At 40.3% G+C, this 16411-nt stretch overlaps 1 protein-coding gene across 3 annotated transcripts in view; it reads right to left on the bottom strand.

The window, feature by feature from the left end:
- The window catches only part of LOC148893856 (disheveled-associated activator of morphogenesis 2-like), a 92768-nt gene that overhangs the window by 10739 nt on the left and 65618 nt on the right, over positions 1–16411 (bottom strand). For 2 of the 3 annotated variants that reach the window (XM_089004584.1, XM_089004585.1), the window contains 17 exons: positions 16021–16131; positions 13224–13327; positions 13055–13121; positions 12868–12985; positions 12386–12524; positions 10214–10272; positions 9958–10145; positions 8436–8741; positions 8198–8305; positions 7339–7368; positions 5889–5995; positions 4621–4705; positions 4104–4210; positions 3506–3594; positions 1348–1516; positions 740–847; positions 523–583 (listed from right to left, as the gene is read on the bottom strand). In XM_089004584.1, the coding sequence (XP_088860710.1) occupies positions 523–583; positions 740–847; positions 1348–1516; positions 3506–3594; positions 4104–4210; positions 4621–4705; positions 5889–5995; positions 7339–7368; positions 8198–8305; positions 8436–8741; positions 9958–10145; positions 10214–10272; positions 12386–12524; positions 12868–12985; positions 13055–13121; positions 13224–13327; positions 16021–16131 (1956 nt within the window). The remainder of the gene's footprint in view (positions 1–522; positions 584–739; positions 848–1347; positions 1517–3505; positions 3595–4103; positions 4211–4620; positions 4706–5888; positions 5996–7338; positions 7369–8197; positions 8306–8435; positions 8742–9957; positions 10146–10213; positions 10273–12385; positions 12525–12867; positions 12986–13054; positions 13122–13223; positions 13328–16020; positions 16132–16411) is intronic. The other variant, XM_089004586.1, reaches the window with a different exon arrangement.

Raw genomic sequence — 16411 nt, 5'->3', positions numbered from 1 at the left:
GGGCAGGCCTCCTGACAACAGAAATCTGAAGTTTGGATACCTAGCTATTTAAGAAGCAAATGAAAGCAAAAAGAAGAATCTACAGTTGAGTTGGGTGAGCTTGGGCAACGATTGCCATAAATACAGCCATAACTGCAAGACCACTCCAGGCTCTCTATTTGTTTGAGACAGTAGGGGAGCAAATTCTAGTATATCCCAATATACTGTAAGTCTGTGAATCTCGCGAGTCTCTTCAGCGCATAAACTGGTTTCAAAATGCTTTTGTCTCGTGGGACAGCAAGATTCTAGGATTCTGCTGTGTATCCAGCTGTGTTTAATATTGTTTAGGGGGAGTCCCAGGGGTATATTTTGTTGATACGTTAAATGTAAAAAGTGAACATGCATTTTCTATGCAAATAAATCAGACATTTGGTGTATTTTCGGGGGATCACAGCATTAGAAATTACTGTTAATTTGTGCCTTGCCCAAAAACCTAATTACAGGCATGATAAAAACCAGTGGGAGGAAACACAACAAACTCACCGCCTCAAGAGCCTTCAGTCCACTTTTTATACTGTGCACCTCTTTTTCTAACTCTGACAAACTGGGAAAAAAGAAACACACATATGAACAAACTGAACATCCCTGCAAATAAACTGCAAAATTTAAGGCTACATTGTTTTGTTGTCATTTCTCCAAACCTTTGGCGATTTGGTAAAAGCGTCTTTCCACAACCATGCTGTTGTATGATTGAACTCACTTGACTTTTGCAGCCTCTGGTATGGTGCTGAGGTCCAAATGAATGTGCAGTGTGTCAGGGTAGTTCTTTTCAAAGATCATGATCAGGTAGTGCAACATGGTGATGCTCCTGGTGGGATGGGGTGGTTGGGGGAGGGAGACACGGGATTTAGAGAAACACATGCAAACCTGCACGAGCGGCAAGCTATGTCAACAGAAAATGGAAGAAAATATATGTTTGTGGGATGTAATAACTTTCGCTTCTTGGGGCTACTTTTCGACTAGTTGTTGAAATGATCTGTTTGGATTTTTTTTTACATTTCACCTTGTAACATTCACAAATTTTGAGGTTACGAGTGTGGATGAGTGTGCCACAATGCCTGTTGTGGTTAATTTATCTCCAAAATCTTACATAGACTTTTGTATGACTCTAACTAACGTTATATGGTACAATCCCGTATCAAATATGGCCCAAGAGGCATCCATTGCAGCCTGGTCATGGTGGAAGGGGGATCGCCTCGTCTGCAGTCTCTTCTTCAAGTTTCTCTCTTTTTTCCATGAATATATATCGGACATGTTTTACACATTTATAATGTTGCCCTGTCCAGCCAGTTAATTCAAACAACTCACCTATCTATGCTGGACTTGGTGTCGGCAATCTTATTGAGGCTGGAGACCTTGAACCCAAAGGCATTTCCTCTCTGGCCCTTATTCATGAAGTTGCCGAAGGCGAGAACAACCTCCAGGATCTGAGTGAGCCTCTTGCTTCGTACCACCTCCTTGGAAGCATTCAGAATGGCTGCGAGAGAAAATCGATTGAGAGAAGTGAATGCCGAGAATCCCACCGTTGGTGTTTGAGAGAACATTTGCTAAGCGTGTCACTTAAATTTTGAAATTCTTGCTTAAAAAAAGTTTAACGAGAGCAAACATCCCATTAGACAAACTCAGGTCTAAACTGCATGGTTTCCATATTTTCAATGTCCGTCACAATGATTGATCAACAAAGCTTGTAAAAAGTGTCAAGCTAATGGAGAAGCCCATCAAGTCACGAGATCCGCTTCATAGCAGCAAGGAGACAAGGGAAAGTTTCAAACTTTTAACTCTCAGCTTTGTTCCCTGAGAGAACAAACCATGCTGGCAAACGGGCAGGTGCTTCCCTTTGTTCGCAAAAGAAATCGCAGTGTGAAAGCTCACGCCATTGCAATCCATATTTTTATTGTTCTAGTTCATTGTGGCACCAAAGATCATGAGAATCATTCTTTGGTCTTTGCTCATGATGTTTGGTCTGATGCACAAGAACCTGACAGAACTTTGCTCCGTGGATACAAAATTCTAAGATTAAATATGCTGGGTGGTCCAGAAAAAAAGGGCTCATCTGGTCTAAAACAACGCAACACGATTGAAAATTTAGCAAGTGCGGTTTGGGAACATTTGGAATCAACATCAAAGATTTCAAGAGGTTTGGATTCCAACTCAATCCTTTCAGGATTAGGCTTCTGTTTTCTTTCCAAGCTTGATGGCCAGAAACGTCACGAGATACATTCTCTTTGATCTCTTTCGACAACAAATGCCGCAGCATACACAATTAAACAAGGGTTTTAAAAAAAAGTATGTGACCGTGGACCCCATTGAAAGTTTGTTTTTTTTCGTTTTCAGGTCTTTGAGCTGAGATCCATGTTTACGAGCAAGGCTTTTCCCTCACGACAAGAGCCAGCTTTCCAAAACATCCTCCGTGGTAACCTGCAAGCTGGCTTGCAAAGGCTGCACTCAGTGACCCACGCGCACAATTGCACACACATTCGCCTGGTGACGACAGTAGTTATTGTGAGTGACAATCTTACAGTACTGCATTGTTAGCTTGGACTAAAAACATGCTCTAATTAGTGGAATCCTGTGCACCTTTTGTGCCACAAAGCAACCAAAGTCAAAGATGCAGTTTTGAAATTTACAGTTGCATCAGAATCAGAATCATCTTTATTGTCATGTAGAAATCACAAGGAATTTGTCTCCGGTAGAACACGGTGCACTAGTATCATAAGAAAAATTGAGGCACTGTACTATACTATACTATACTATACTATACTATACTATACTATACTAATAATAATAATACATTTAATTTACAAGCGCCTTTCTGAACACTCAAGGACACTTTACAACAAAGACAACACACAAAACAGTAAAATCATGCATAAAGCAATAAATAATAAAACAGCATAATAAATTAGACCATGTAAGCAAGTTTAAAGAGGTGGGTTTTCAGGTGAGATTTGAAAGTAGGAAGGGAGTCAATGTTGCGGATGTTGGGTGGAAGTGAGTTCCAGAGACTAGACTATACTATACTATACTATACTATACTATACTATACTATACTATACTATACTATACTATATACACTATACTATACACTACTATACTATACTATACTATACTATACTATACTATACTATACTACGGGTTATTGTTTCAAGAGTTAATGGCTCGGGGGTAGAAGCTGTTCAAATGTCTGCTGGATTTGGTGCGCATGGATCGGTAGCGCCTGCCTGAGGGGAGTAGCTGGAAAAAGTGGTGGGCAGGGTGCGGAGGGTCCAGTAAGATTTTCCGCGCCCTTTTTCGGATTCTTGCAGTGTGCAAGTCCTCGAGAGTGGGTAGGACGGTGCCAATGATTTTTTTCCGATTTGGATGTTTCGGAATAAATGCAACGCAACATACAAGTCATCAATCAAAGCCATGTTTAAAACAATAGCTTCCTTATTCTAATGTGTTAAATATACAGTGGGCTCCTCACCTTCCACCTTTGGCTTGGTTTCCACAAGGCGCTCGGCAAACTTCTTCTTAAAGAAAAGAGCTTGCAGTCTCTGCTGGTAGTGGTCAATTCTAATGACCGGAAAGGAAAACAACAACCAATTAATTTGATATATTTGTTTTAAAGGATGACAAAGTGATCTGGCAGGATTAAAAGATGCACTCTGAAATATTGAGAGAGCTGTGGTTAAACCAAAATAGGGTAGTCGAGATAATAGTACACCAAAAAAAAGATGCTTTCATCAACTTATGGAACACGGTGTAGTCTGTTCGACAACTGCAAAGGGACCACTGATTTATTCACCGCCTCACCAACATTCCTCTTGACTCTTGTCTTGCCAAGAGATCCATTTATGTGTGCGTGTGTGTGATGTTGAGGAAATGGATGTCAAGCATGTAAAAGAAGTGACAGCTAAACTGAATTTAAGTTTTCCACAAACCAAACCCGAAGGCTTGCTATATTGTTTGCCGCTGCCTCTTCTTTATGAGCAGCAGCATCATTCTTTTTACACACAGGAAAATCCTCTCACTTTCAAGTCATTGTCGGATGGAAAGCATTGCACAAAAAAATGGCTGCATACCTGCTCATTTCAAACAGGAAGCGATCCGCTCTGGCCATGCGCTCAAGCTCATGTTTGTGCTCCTCCAGGAGATCAATGTCACTCTTCTCTGGGATAAACTTCAACAACTTAAAAGCATACACACACATGCACACAACTGAATGCATAATTTTCAAAATAACTTATGGTACAGAGTCAATGAAAGAACCGATGCCATCTTTTATCAACCTCCTTTAACTTTTAAATTGATTATTTGTAGCCATGGCTTCGTCCCGGCATATTAATGCATTTGATAGATGCGCCAAAAACAATCCTGTTTCAGGAGCTTTTACTTTGCTGTTCATAAGAACAATAACTTACAAGGGATGGAGAAAAAGGAATTATAAAAACAGCGGCACACTTCAACTAAGCAATATTAGTAATGTATATCTGTAATGTTTCCCCCACCTTGAATCTTTTACAGTATACTGTATATGAACCCCCCTGTCTCATCACATGAGTTTGAAGTACATCATTCATGTACGCGGTCAAGGCTCACCTGCTCCAGCATGTCTTTGGCCAACTCTTCTCGCTCATCCATCTCTAAGATGGCCCTCTTGATCTCCTCATTGCTCATTTTTAATCTAAACACACAAAACATAAACAGATAAAAATAAATGAGAGCGAAAAAAAATGTGTGGTTAACTACATATGTTTACTATTTCATGAGGTACTGGCTTACGACCACATGAATAAACATTGTCCCGCAATTAAAATTGGTTATCTGTACAAAGTCAAAATCTTTAAACGGAAAGTTAAGTCAACAGTTTATGTACAATAAGCTCCACGAGCTCCCACAAGTTCAAGTGTGGCATTCTCAATCTTCTTCTTTTCCTTTCAGCTTTTCCCTTCAAGGGGTCGCCACAGCGAATCAGTAACCTCCATCTTCAGAGGTATGTTTGGCATTCTGAATAAAAGTGCTTAATCGCACTGAATGTAAATGTCTGGTTTGGTGTCAGTCCAGGCACCACTGCCAGCTGTCCTCAGTGCCCTTGAACAGTGTTAAATATCCTGGTGTGTGATCAATAGCAGCATTGTCAATCTGCACACTAAGGCCTTATTGACTGACCGTTGACCTTATTTTGGGTCGAGTATGGATCCCCTAGCTCATGCAGTATGGAAACACTATTGAATCCATATGCTGATTCTTTTTACAAAGACAGACTTCAGGAAGCCTCTGTTTATTGATCTGGAAAGTGAGAAGGGTCAGTGATCAAAGTCTCCAAAGAGGCTTGCGGAAGTGTAGTGAGAAGACAAATGGAAAACATTTTGCTGAGCGGACCTTGAATGATGACAATTGATCCCCATTCAGATGGAATGCGACTCGAAGCCACTTAGGAGGTATGTACTGTGTACGTTTGAATCACTTATAGGTACTATAAAACTACACCCACACACACACACACACACACACACACACACACACACACACACACACACACGCACACACACACACACACACACACACACACACACACACACACACACACACACACACACGAGCGCACATGCACACCATCAACACTTTAAATGTAATTCGACTACTCTTCCATTACCATCGACATGGCCTGCCTGCCATATGACACATCTGCTCATCAAATGTTTCCTATTGTCAAATGTTGCCTATTGTCAAATGTTTCCTATTGTCCATTGAAAACAGATGAAAGCGAATGCCGTTCTGACCTTTGACTCAAATGCTTCTCTGTCATGGAAATGCCAATAAGATGCACGTTTGTTTGGTGTGAAGTCACAATAACGGACACCTACTTTGAAAGGAGGATGACACAGTTTTGCGCACGTCGGCCATCAATGACTGACAGCTCTTTAACTTTCCGTGTGCTGATGTAAATGTCATCCATAGAACCGGTCTCCTTCTGCACAAAAAAAGGCAAAGAAACAGATTCATAGATGTCAGTCAGTCTTTGCATGACTCACAGACCACTTCTGAATCACAAGACATCTTATTCTCAACATCTGTAACCCCTTTGATGTTCTCAGAGAGGATGTGACCTGTTTTAAATCTTAACAGGACGTGGTCATTTAGAGGAGATTAAAAGCACAAGCTAAATACATGGAATTCAGTTTGCCGCCATGAACTGCACACCACGCCATCCCCAACTACTGAGAACTTGCAATGAAAAAGATTTGAATGACTTGATGAAGGGACTTGATTAGCAAACCCAAAATATATCAATTTAGCTACATTTTGTGATGAGCCGTTGAGAACACTGCACGGGTCATAAAAGTTCATTGTTAAGCAAGGAACAAAGTCGAGAATTTATCATGTCAGTCTCACAAAATCCAAATGAGTTAGGAAGAATAAATTGTATGGCTGAAAAATTTGGCTGTGGGTGAATGTTGAATACAATATATTTAGAATGCAAGTTGGTTTCCTGTTTGCTTGAAAGAGTCCTTTTTGAGGTTGTTGTCTGTGAAGTGTATGAATCAGATGCAGCTAGTAAAGGAAATGCTTGCAATGACATTTGGTGGTTGGCAATGGATGCGGGTTGGCACCAGAGGAGGGCTACTTTTACTTTCACTGGGGTTACCAAAGTCCTCTTTTCTTGGACTAAAAAATGCCCAGAGCTGTGAACTAAGCATGTTTGGAACTACTTAAATTAATACAGTAAAGTCTCGTTATATCGATATTCAAGGGAGTCCGAAAAAATATCGATATAACCGGGACTATCGATATATCCGACCCTGTTTGCATGTAATTTTCTCCGTGCGTGCATCGAAATAGTATCGATATAACCGGGACTATCGATATATCCGATATCGATATAACGAGACTTTACTGTATATATATACAGTAAAGTCTCGTTATATCAATATTCAAGGGAGTCCGAAAAAATATCGATATAACCGGGACTATCGATATATCCGACCCTGTTTGCATGTAATTTTCTCCGTGCGTGCATAGAAATAGTATCGATATAACCGGGACTATCGATATATCCGATATCGATATAACGAGACTTTACTGTATCTAATAAGCAACGACAAGATGGCGCCGCGAGAGTGGCTGTCTTTCCAGCAGCTTCTGTGTTTTGTTGCCAACACTGTTATTGGATATTACGTATTTACTTATTTTATTTTTTTGAAACAAAGAACAGACACCCCCAAAAATATATATTTTCAGCCACCTGCATCGCAAAGCAAGGCGCCAGCTACACTGAAGGCAGCAAAAGGTGACTTGATGAAGCCTTGAACTCACCTGCTTGAAGGATTGGTTAGTGAGCAGGTCCTACCCCAGGCAGCCGGAGAGTGCAGAGACACAAAACACATGCAAAGATTAGCACTTGAAGCAGAAACACACTGTTGGCTATAGAGCAGAAAACTACAACGGCGCACGCGACAAGCACAAGCTGAGAAGCCCGCTCAGAGCAAAGAGTCAATTGGATATTCTTTGTGTTTTTCTGACTAAATCCATCAAACACCCAAATTGATACGAAAAATACAGGAAGATATCAAATGAGCAAAACGCATGAAATAAATCAAAGCACATGTCTGACTTGCAAACTCAACCACGCCAAGATTGGTCTGATGGATTCAATGGAACTAAATTGTCAAAACAATTGTTTTTTATATGGCTACAAAACATATAAATATTCCTTGAACTATTATAGTTGGTGCCTGTTACAAGACATTGCTCTGTCGGAATGAATACATTCCCATTGACTCATTAACAAGTCTGCACAGGCAGCCAGGCTGTCAAAAGGGGTTGTTTAATTGTCATGAAGATACTAAAAACAAATGTTATATATGTACAAGACTGATCCTAGAACTATGAAAGATCCAGACAGCAATGTTGTGAGCCCACAAATGGGCTTAAGTTCCACAATTGTGCACCCTCGGCTACAACTCTACATCGTGTCTTACAGCTGACCCCTTGGCAGTGTCACACAAGTTAAATAATTAAGCTGAATTAGCACCATGAATGGAACTTGACATGCTCATAATGAAAAAAAAAAAAACAAATCTGCCTCTTTCTACTGTATGCTATCACTGCACAACATGAACATGCACCCGAGTCGTTCACATGCATCTCATTAGGCTGGGTTTAAAATACAAACCTGCTGTCTCTGATAGGCAGAAAACATCTTTTCTATGTCCTTGAGGTCAAGGATCTTGAAAGCTTTCAGGTCATCAATATCGTTCCAGATAGTGCCATTGATCATATGCTAATGAAGAAAAGTGAGGGCCATTAGTGTTTGCCCCCATTTCGTACATCCTTATTTTGTTATGCTTAATACATCAAGACATCGTACATTATTCTAAATATGGATGCAGATGTTGCCAGTCATGTCTCACCTCTCCTAATTTAGCCCAGTTGAAAGATTTCAGCGGATGCGAGGGCTGAGGGATGGATTTGGAGCGCAGCGTGCTGGCCGAATTCAAAGAAGATGGAATAGGAGGAGGTGGGATTCCAAAAATGGGAGGGGCGCCTGGTGGGGGAGGTGGACCGCCGGGTGGAGGAGGTGGCGGTGGCGGGGGTGGGCAGCTGAAGGGCGGCGGAGGTGGAGGAGGAGGAAAGCCACCTGTCACTGGTGGTGGAGGTGGAGCCATGGGAGCCCCCGGAGGCGGAGGAGGCGGCCGTGGGAAAGACACGTTGCCCACCTGTGGAAGATGGGCAAAAAAGGCAAAAAAGGAGAAGTCAATTGTGTGACACTATTCAATGTACTATAAGGGAAGTGATTGGAACTGAACACATTTAACTCATTCAAAGCCAGCTGTTAGCCTCAAAAGGGGTGAGCCACCAGCTCTTTTTGATTATTTTGATACATTTTTGAAGACCTAGGGAAGATTGAGTTCTCTAGCTATATATACAAGTATCCTACAAAAAGAAAGCTTTAAGCCTATTATTGCATCAGGAAATTAGTACATTAGCATCTTTCACCATTCTTGAGTAAGCAGTTGAACATTGGTAAATTTCTTGAAAAAGTCGGTTGTGAAAAAATGCATTTCAAGTAGAACTTTCACTTGCTATTTTTGTCGCACTTGTGATACCTCAAATATCTAAACTATGGGTGCTCACACTTTTTCAGCATAGGAGCTACTTTTGAAATGACCAAGTCAAAATGATCTACCAATTATATTTAAACTCAGCTTTATTTGTATCGTGTCAGTTCATGACAAAGTCACATAACATTGTTATGCGATCTACCAATAGTACCTTGGAGATCAACTGGTAGATAACGATCGATGTATTGAGCACCCCTAACAATGTTTTCCTACTAAATAACAACATAAGTCACCCAAAAAAGTTCATTTAATTGCAAAATAACAGTTTATGCGTGAGCTAAACACTGCACTGATGCACAAAGTTTTCATGATCATTGAACTTTGTGTGCGTGTGGTCAAGTACAATGGTAGGACTTTGTCATCTGCCCGTATTTATCCATGTTTTCACTGGTGGCGTTGCTTCGCAATACCACGAAAGATCGCCATACCCCACCCCGAACCCACTCACTCTGTGTGACCAATAATTGATCAAAGCCACTCCTGCCAACAAGTGGCAATTTCTCAAAGCGAAATCATTCCCACAGCCCCGGTGTTGACTGAGCAGCTGATATTGTTTATGTACTAAAGATATTGTTACGTTTTGGCAATATATGAGTTTAGGACATTTAATTAGCAATGGTGAATGCTAATAAAAAAAAGAATGATGCTGTCCCACTTTTTCTGTTTGTGCTCTAATATTGACTAAAACTACGGTGAATATAGCTGAACTATACTGCTTGAAGGAAATGCAGCTAACCGCAAGCTGACCAAGAGCCGAATCCCTGATGCCTAAAATAATTTTCCTTCAAGCATAAAAAGTAGGACTTCATACCGAAATACAGTCATTGATGCGTGTTGATAGATCCAGGACTTGTTCCCTGGCTGAGCGCAGCTCAACACCCTCTCGCTGGAGTTTATCTTTCATCTTGTTCAGAGTCTTCATCATGTCCTCCTTTTCCTGGGTTTTGGCCTCACACTCTCGCTCCTTCCTTTCCAGTTTGCCAAGCAGCTCAGCATGATCTGAAGGGAGAAGGCGAACAAACCAAGTGACAAAATGAAACGATACAATTGATAAAACATCATCTTACCTTTTCGGAACTTCTCGGCCTGGTCTCTCCACTGTTTCACCTCATTCTCATTGACCAGCCTGTGCAGACAAAAGGAATGATGCAGTGTAATGAGGAATGGTGCAGTGATGCAGAAAGATGGATTGATGGTAGAATATGGAGTCAAACGCAGTCAAACTGAGCAAAGCATGGACGATTGTTACTTGCAATGTATGTCACGCCCAACATGCTTACTAATGAACGCTCATTTTTGTATGCGAAGGAATTTATTAATTTGCCCGTCTTTGACTCAGTTGCTGGAGACCACAGTGCCCACTAGATTAAAATTAAAACATGGGGAGTTTGAGTCAGTTAAAATCAATACTTTACTTACATTTCGGTTATTTTTCTTGAAGATTAGTGAATTAGAAAATTTAAAATAAACAAGCAATCTGGGGAAAAAACTGTTTGGGGAGGATGTGTTCATGAAGGTAAAAATGGGGACTAATAAAGAGGAATATACTGTACATAAGTTGGTAAGTGTTCATAGAGGTATAAGAATTGGAGGGAAAAAAGGACTTGAGTGAAACCTTGAGTATCGAGAGGAGCCTTGGCTGCGGTTGAGAGAATAAAAACTGTCACTGACAGAGTAGAAACAGTTCAATCCTGCTGATTGCCAGAAACGCTCATTCCAAACCAATATGATGTGAGCATAACATATACTGATTTATAAAAGTTCAAAAGTAAATTCAACAGCAACGTTTAGTACTTGCTTTAACCCTATGGATCTTGCTTTGAATTAATTGGCTTTTTTTATCCTTTGGGTCTTTCGTTTTGAGGATCCAACGCCCCCACACCTCTACCCCGCCTCACTCGAAGACAAATACTTCGTTGTTGACCACTTTTCCATTGCAGTGGGAAAGCAGCAACTGTCCAAATGTTGAGGTTTAGGTCACATGTCGTCATGGTGAATGACTCTACATTGCTGTTATAGTTGATTTAACCTCTCACCCCCCCCCCCCCCCCCCCCCCCCCAAAAAAAAAAAAGGCACATATGGACAAGACACGTTTACACCCATCATCTATGGGGGGCCTGTGGAATGCTGCCAACCTCATGTGGAAATCTTCATTCATGATTCATTTTTCCAGGTCCAATTCACTTCAGGAACATGAATGGAAACAACAAGATTTTGGCAGTAGGGATTCACCTCCCAGTGATGGATTCGCTAAGGTCTTCAATGAAAGGTTGAGCCTGCTGCATCCAAGTTTGCTGTCTGGGTGCCACTGGAAAGAATTACTCTCAAGTGTTGTAATAGGAGCAAAATAGTGACTGAATGAGTGTACAGTGTTAGGAGTAGATGAGCCAAGGTCTACACAACTTCATGTTTTATGCTTCTTTCACTGCCGAGAGAGTCCACACGCACAGTTGATCTTCAATAACAGAACTTAGGGGACTGTTGATTTGATTCTAAATTCTGTAGATCAATTTTGGTACTTATTAGTTGATTATATTCCATTCATAATGCAATGTAGGTATTACGGAACCCAAGAATGAGTCCATATCCGAGACCTTTTTCATAGGTTTCTATTGTGAACTTTTGAATGTTTAAAATGTTCTCCTCAAGACTCAGAGTTATTTCTCGTTCTCAGGTCCGTATCTTAACATGACAAGTATTAAGAACTGCCACAGCAGAATTCATCCGCACCTTCTCTAATGGATTGATTGCCTGAATCAGAGTGGTCTTGGAATATCGCTCTTTATATATGTGCCGTCAGGAATGGTAAAACAAACCACATTGAGTGTATGAATAACGTTCTGTGATCTGTCATTGGCCAGTAGTTCCCATGAAGACTAAATGTAAACATCCTAAGTGCATGAACAAAACCACTGACATGAAGCCAAGTGGCTGCGCAGGCCGCACCGAAACATGGCTCACTTGGCAGGCTTGCCTGACTAATACGATTAGAGTAATTTCCTTTTGATCTCAGGTTTCCCCTTTCGTGCCAATTCAGGCATGGTGCACCGCTTCCACAGATTTCAACCAAGAGCCCCTTGCTGCCACCTTCACTTTGCCTCTCCTTCCTGATGAACTACAATTTCTGCCTCTTTGAAAGGATCGCCTGGCATGTACAAATAATATGAATCTCTATCTGTATATGCTTCTATAACTATGACACAACATTACTGTATTTACAGGACTATATTTCACTTACATGCGGATTATATTTTTAACATTGAAGTTGTCCAAAGGTGAAAGGTCAGGGTCCTCCCCTTTGTCATCCTGCAAGACGATCTGCTGGAGAATCCTGTCGAGGAGCTGCCAGTGATGCATGCTGCTACTGCCACGCTTATCTGTATGTGGAGGTTGCAGCACAATGGCAATATGTTTCATTTCAAACCACCATGGCCATTTGGACACGAATGATCAGAGCAGTATTTTTTTAATTCTGGATGATAACTAACACAATATGGCAGTTAGCTGAAGTCAGATTTGTTTTTGTGTGTATTTTGCTATGATGTTTAGCTCTAAAATGCATGGACTGGACAATTTGTCTGTGGCTTATTACATGTTTCAGCTTTTTAGTTATTCAGCAGCTGTTCAGAATCAGAATCTGTTAATGGTAACTGTCCATCCATAGCTTCTCCCGATTTGTCAAACTGACTTACTACAAGAGTATAACATGTAGCAACTCACATGGCATCTGTAGGCAGTGCTGCAGGATGGAGAGGAGGTGTGGGTAGGCGTCCGAGTGGCTCAGCTTCTTTTTGACTAGCTCAAACATGGCACCAGCACTTTTGGTGTCAATGTGGGTCTGATGAGGATAATAACTCTTGCATTATCGTCAAAACATCACAATCTGACCTGACCCTGCATTACTTACCATGTCGAATCGTTTAGCCAATTCAGAGTCATCCTCATTGCGTACCATTTCAAAGAAATCCAAATGCCTGACAAAAATGAAATAAGATAAAGTGAGAATTACATCAGGTTCATCTTGTGCCATAATGTTCCTAGTGTGCTTCCTTTTCTCTCGCGTGATTTCCCCTCACCGATCTAGAGTGGCATTTTCATGCTCACGAAGCTTGTCAATCACTGGTTGGATGCCCAACATCAAGAATTCATATCTCAGGTGGAGGCGGAACTCGAGGTTGTCCTGGAAAGAAAAGAACAGATGATGGAATGCTCATTGTAACAGTAATTCAAGAGATTCAGATTAGGCTTGCATGGAACGGGTATATCCAAGATCGCTGTTGTGTTACGCTGACACATTCTGTGTGAATATTTTTATGTACAAAGCATATGGTTAAGGAATTATTGGGATATTCATCAGATCCCCATCAGATGTGTAACAAACTGGGTACATTGCATTAGAAAAAAACAACTTTTTACACACCTTTAAAGAAAAAAAGTAGGGTTTTGACAGCAACATTGCAAGAAAGGATTTGCCTAAAATTGGGATTTAGTGTGAACATGTCTGCAACCACCACCTTGGATGAATACGAAAACAGTCCCCAGGTTGTCAAACTCTGCTCGTACATCAGTCTGCGCCGCACGGTTCGAGAGATAAGCAACAATAAACAAATCAGAGTTTTGAGTGGTGAGGGGAGAGCATTTTAGGAAGATTAATGACAATGCCACAAGACTACATTGATCAAATTGTCATTGATTTCAAAGTAACCTATGTGCACTCCAGATGGGATAGAACACAATGCAACATCCACAAAAGTGATGTCATTCCAAAAAAAGATGGGGGTAGGGGGGTATCAGCTCAAAAATGTTTGAATGTATAATGTGGATGAAAAGGTTTCTTCAGCCGTAGTGTATAATGTGTTCCTATTTTTGGGGGGTTGCACCAACAATAAGGTGCTCCAAAAATTTAATCACCATCACATTCAACATCATAGTTTTACACGTTTAATAATTTAAAGGGGAAACAACTGTATTTTACATTATATTGGTTCATCAATGAAAAACAATCTGGTCACCAAAATGACTACTTTAAGTTCAATTCTGTAATAAGACAGGAGCTTTTAGTACAGGTAAGTCTGGATGATATGGCTGGAAATGTTGATGATTTATTTTGTTTATTTAATTTAACGAAGCAGTTTTTCCAATCAATGATTTTACTTGAGTAGCAACTTTCTAATTGTGTGGACCATGTTTATACCAGGGACCTGAAACATGCGGTTTATGAAGCAATTAAAATCTGACAATATTCCTGATATTGGTTTAAATTCACACTGTATATAAAGTATGTAAATTTCTCCACTGTGAGACTAATAAAGGCAAATCCAATCCAATCCAATCCAATCCAATCCAATCCAATCCAATATATAGCTTCAATCTAATTTGTAAGCAAAGATAAACTGACAAAAAGACATTGGATTAATTGACTATGAAATAAATTTGAGATTTATTGTGCAGACTTCAAGAGTCAAAATCCAAACTATTGTGAAAACAAACAAATAAGACACATTTAATACTTGTCATACATTTAATAGATTTTAATATGCAAATTGTAATTATATTAACATAAGTGTCTTTGGAGATTAATTAAAAACCGTTAAAGTGTTACCATTAACTCAATATTACTTACTTTCTGTGGTGGCCTATAATTTGTGTTTATGTGGCCAAACAAATTTATGAGTCACTGACATGAACATGGATGAACAACTGGTTTAACTTTCTGTTTTACCTCTTTGACGCGAGGGTAACTTTAAAGTTAATTTTACGAGTCTCTTCAAAGTAAATATTTGTTACAAGATTTACAAAAAAAAATACATGTAACAGGAGTAGAAAACAAATCGTGATTATGTTATTATGGGATCAATTAATTAAAGCATTTTGACCACTTGATGGGACAAATTAATATTATCTTGTAATGAATACAAGTTTGTAGGCCACACCTTGTAGCTGACTTAGGGCATTTCATAGAGTAATTCTTTTCCGGATCAGAATCAGAATCAGAAACAGTCCCATGATAGGGAAGTTTGCAATTCCAGTACGGTTTAGTGAGTTTTCACTCTGGAGTGTAGCCATTCATTAATTTGTTGCTATTTTGCTGTACAAAGTTGGACACACTCCCATTTAAGGCAGTTCCAGCAGGACCTTGGTGAAAAGTAAACTCATAACACTCAAACACTTAATTGCGGTTTTAAATGGTCTAGCTTATTTAGCTTCGTATTTAGCACGGCTTTTACCTTATGCAAAGGCAATGTTTACAGTCTTTGTACCAGTCAACATGGTCAATACACACAAAATCTTCCCTGCCTCATCGTTGCCTATTCTTGATCCCAATAATCTCAATGATATTGTCTCACATTTCTTGTATTTCACCAAGTTGCTTATCTGCATCTTCTTACTGCATGACACAAAGGAGGAACTCCACTTGTTTTCACACACGAGCTGTGTTGAGAGTTGAATAAAGTTTAAGAAAAGAAATATCCATTTGGAGTACAGCCAATCAGGAAGGTGCTACCCCTCATTCTCTCTGATGGGCTGAGACCATGATATGTGTTTTCTTTGGAGCTCTTTTCCCATCCACAACTGGCTGGTTGATGCAACCTCAGATTATATTTCAGTTGCACCACTGTGAAACTATGGTGCCTGGTCATCCTAATTTGGTGACCTCTGCCAATGCAAAGTTTAATTTGTGTGTGTGTGTGTGTGCGTGTGCGTGTGCGTGTGTGTGTGTGTGTGTGTGTGTGTGTGTGTGTGTGTGTGTGTGTGTGTGTGCGTGTGTGTGCGTGTGTGTGTGTGTGTGTGTGTGCGTGTTTCCAAATATTGAAACAAAGTAACTGTTTAACAGGGTGTGGTCTAATATGTCAAGTATGTGCTGGAGCTGACCTCTCCTGCTCCAGCATTGAGCACCGCATTGATAAAGGACATAATAGCAGTCTTCAAGTTGACTTCATCTCTGTAGCGTCCCGTACTCTTGTCAAGCTCATTCAGCAGCGTCTACAAACACAGGGGAGAGTTTGTTGGTGATGTTGTTTAAGTACCAGTAATAAAGAACAAACAATAAAAAAATGACATGTACACATATACATGACAGTTTAATAATAATAATTAAAAAAACACGATGTCCCAGATCCACTGCTGAAAAGGATGCTCTCCTTTTTCATCGAGAACTGCTTCATATCACAAAGAGGGTACATCAAGTGCTGAAGAATGACTGACTGTGTCTTTGTGTTGTCATATTATTTGTTATTTTTCCCAAGACGGCGGCGCGTGAACA

The sequence above is a fragment of the Hippocampus bargibanti genome, linkage group LG09, assembly GCF_051943395.1.
Source record: "Hippocampus bargibanti isolate YZ-2025 linkage group LG09, ASM5194339v1, whole genome shotgun sequence".
Lineage (NCBI taxonomy): Eukaryota > Metazoa > Chordata > Actinopteri > Syngnathiformes > Syngnathidae > Hippocampus > Hippocampus bargibanti.
The sequence above is the reverse complement of the archived record's forward strand: the minus strand, read 5'-3'. Positions and strand labels throughout refer to the sequence as shown.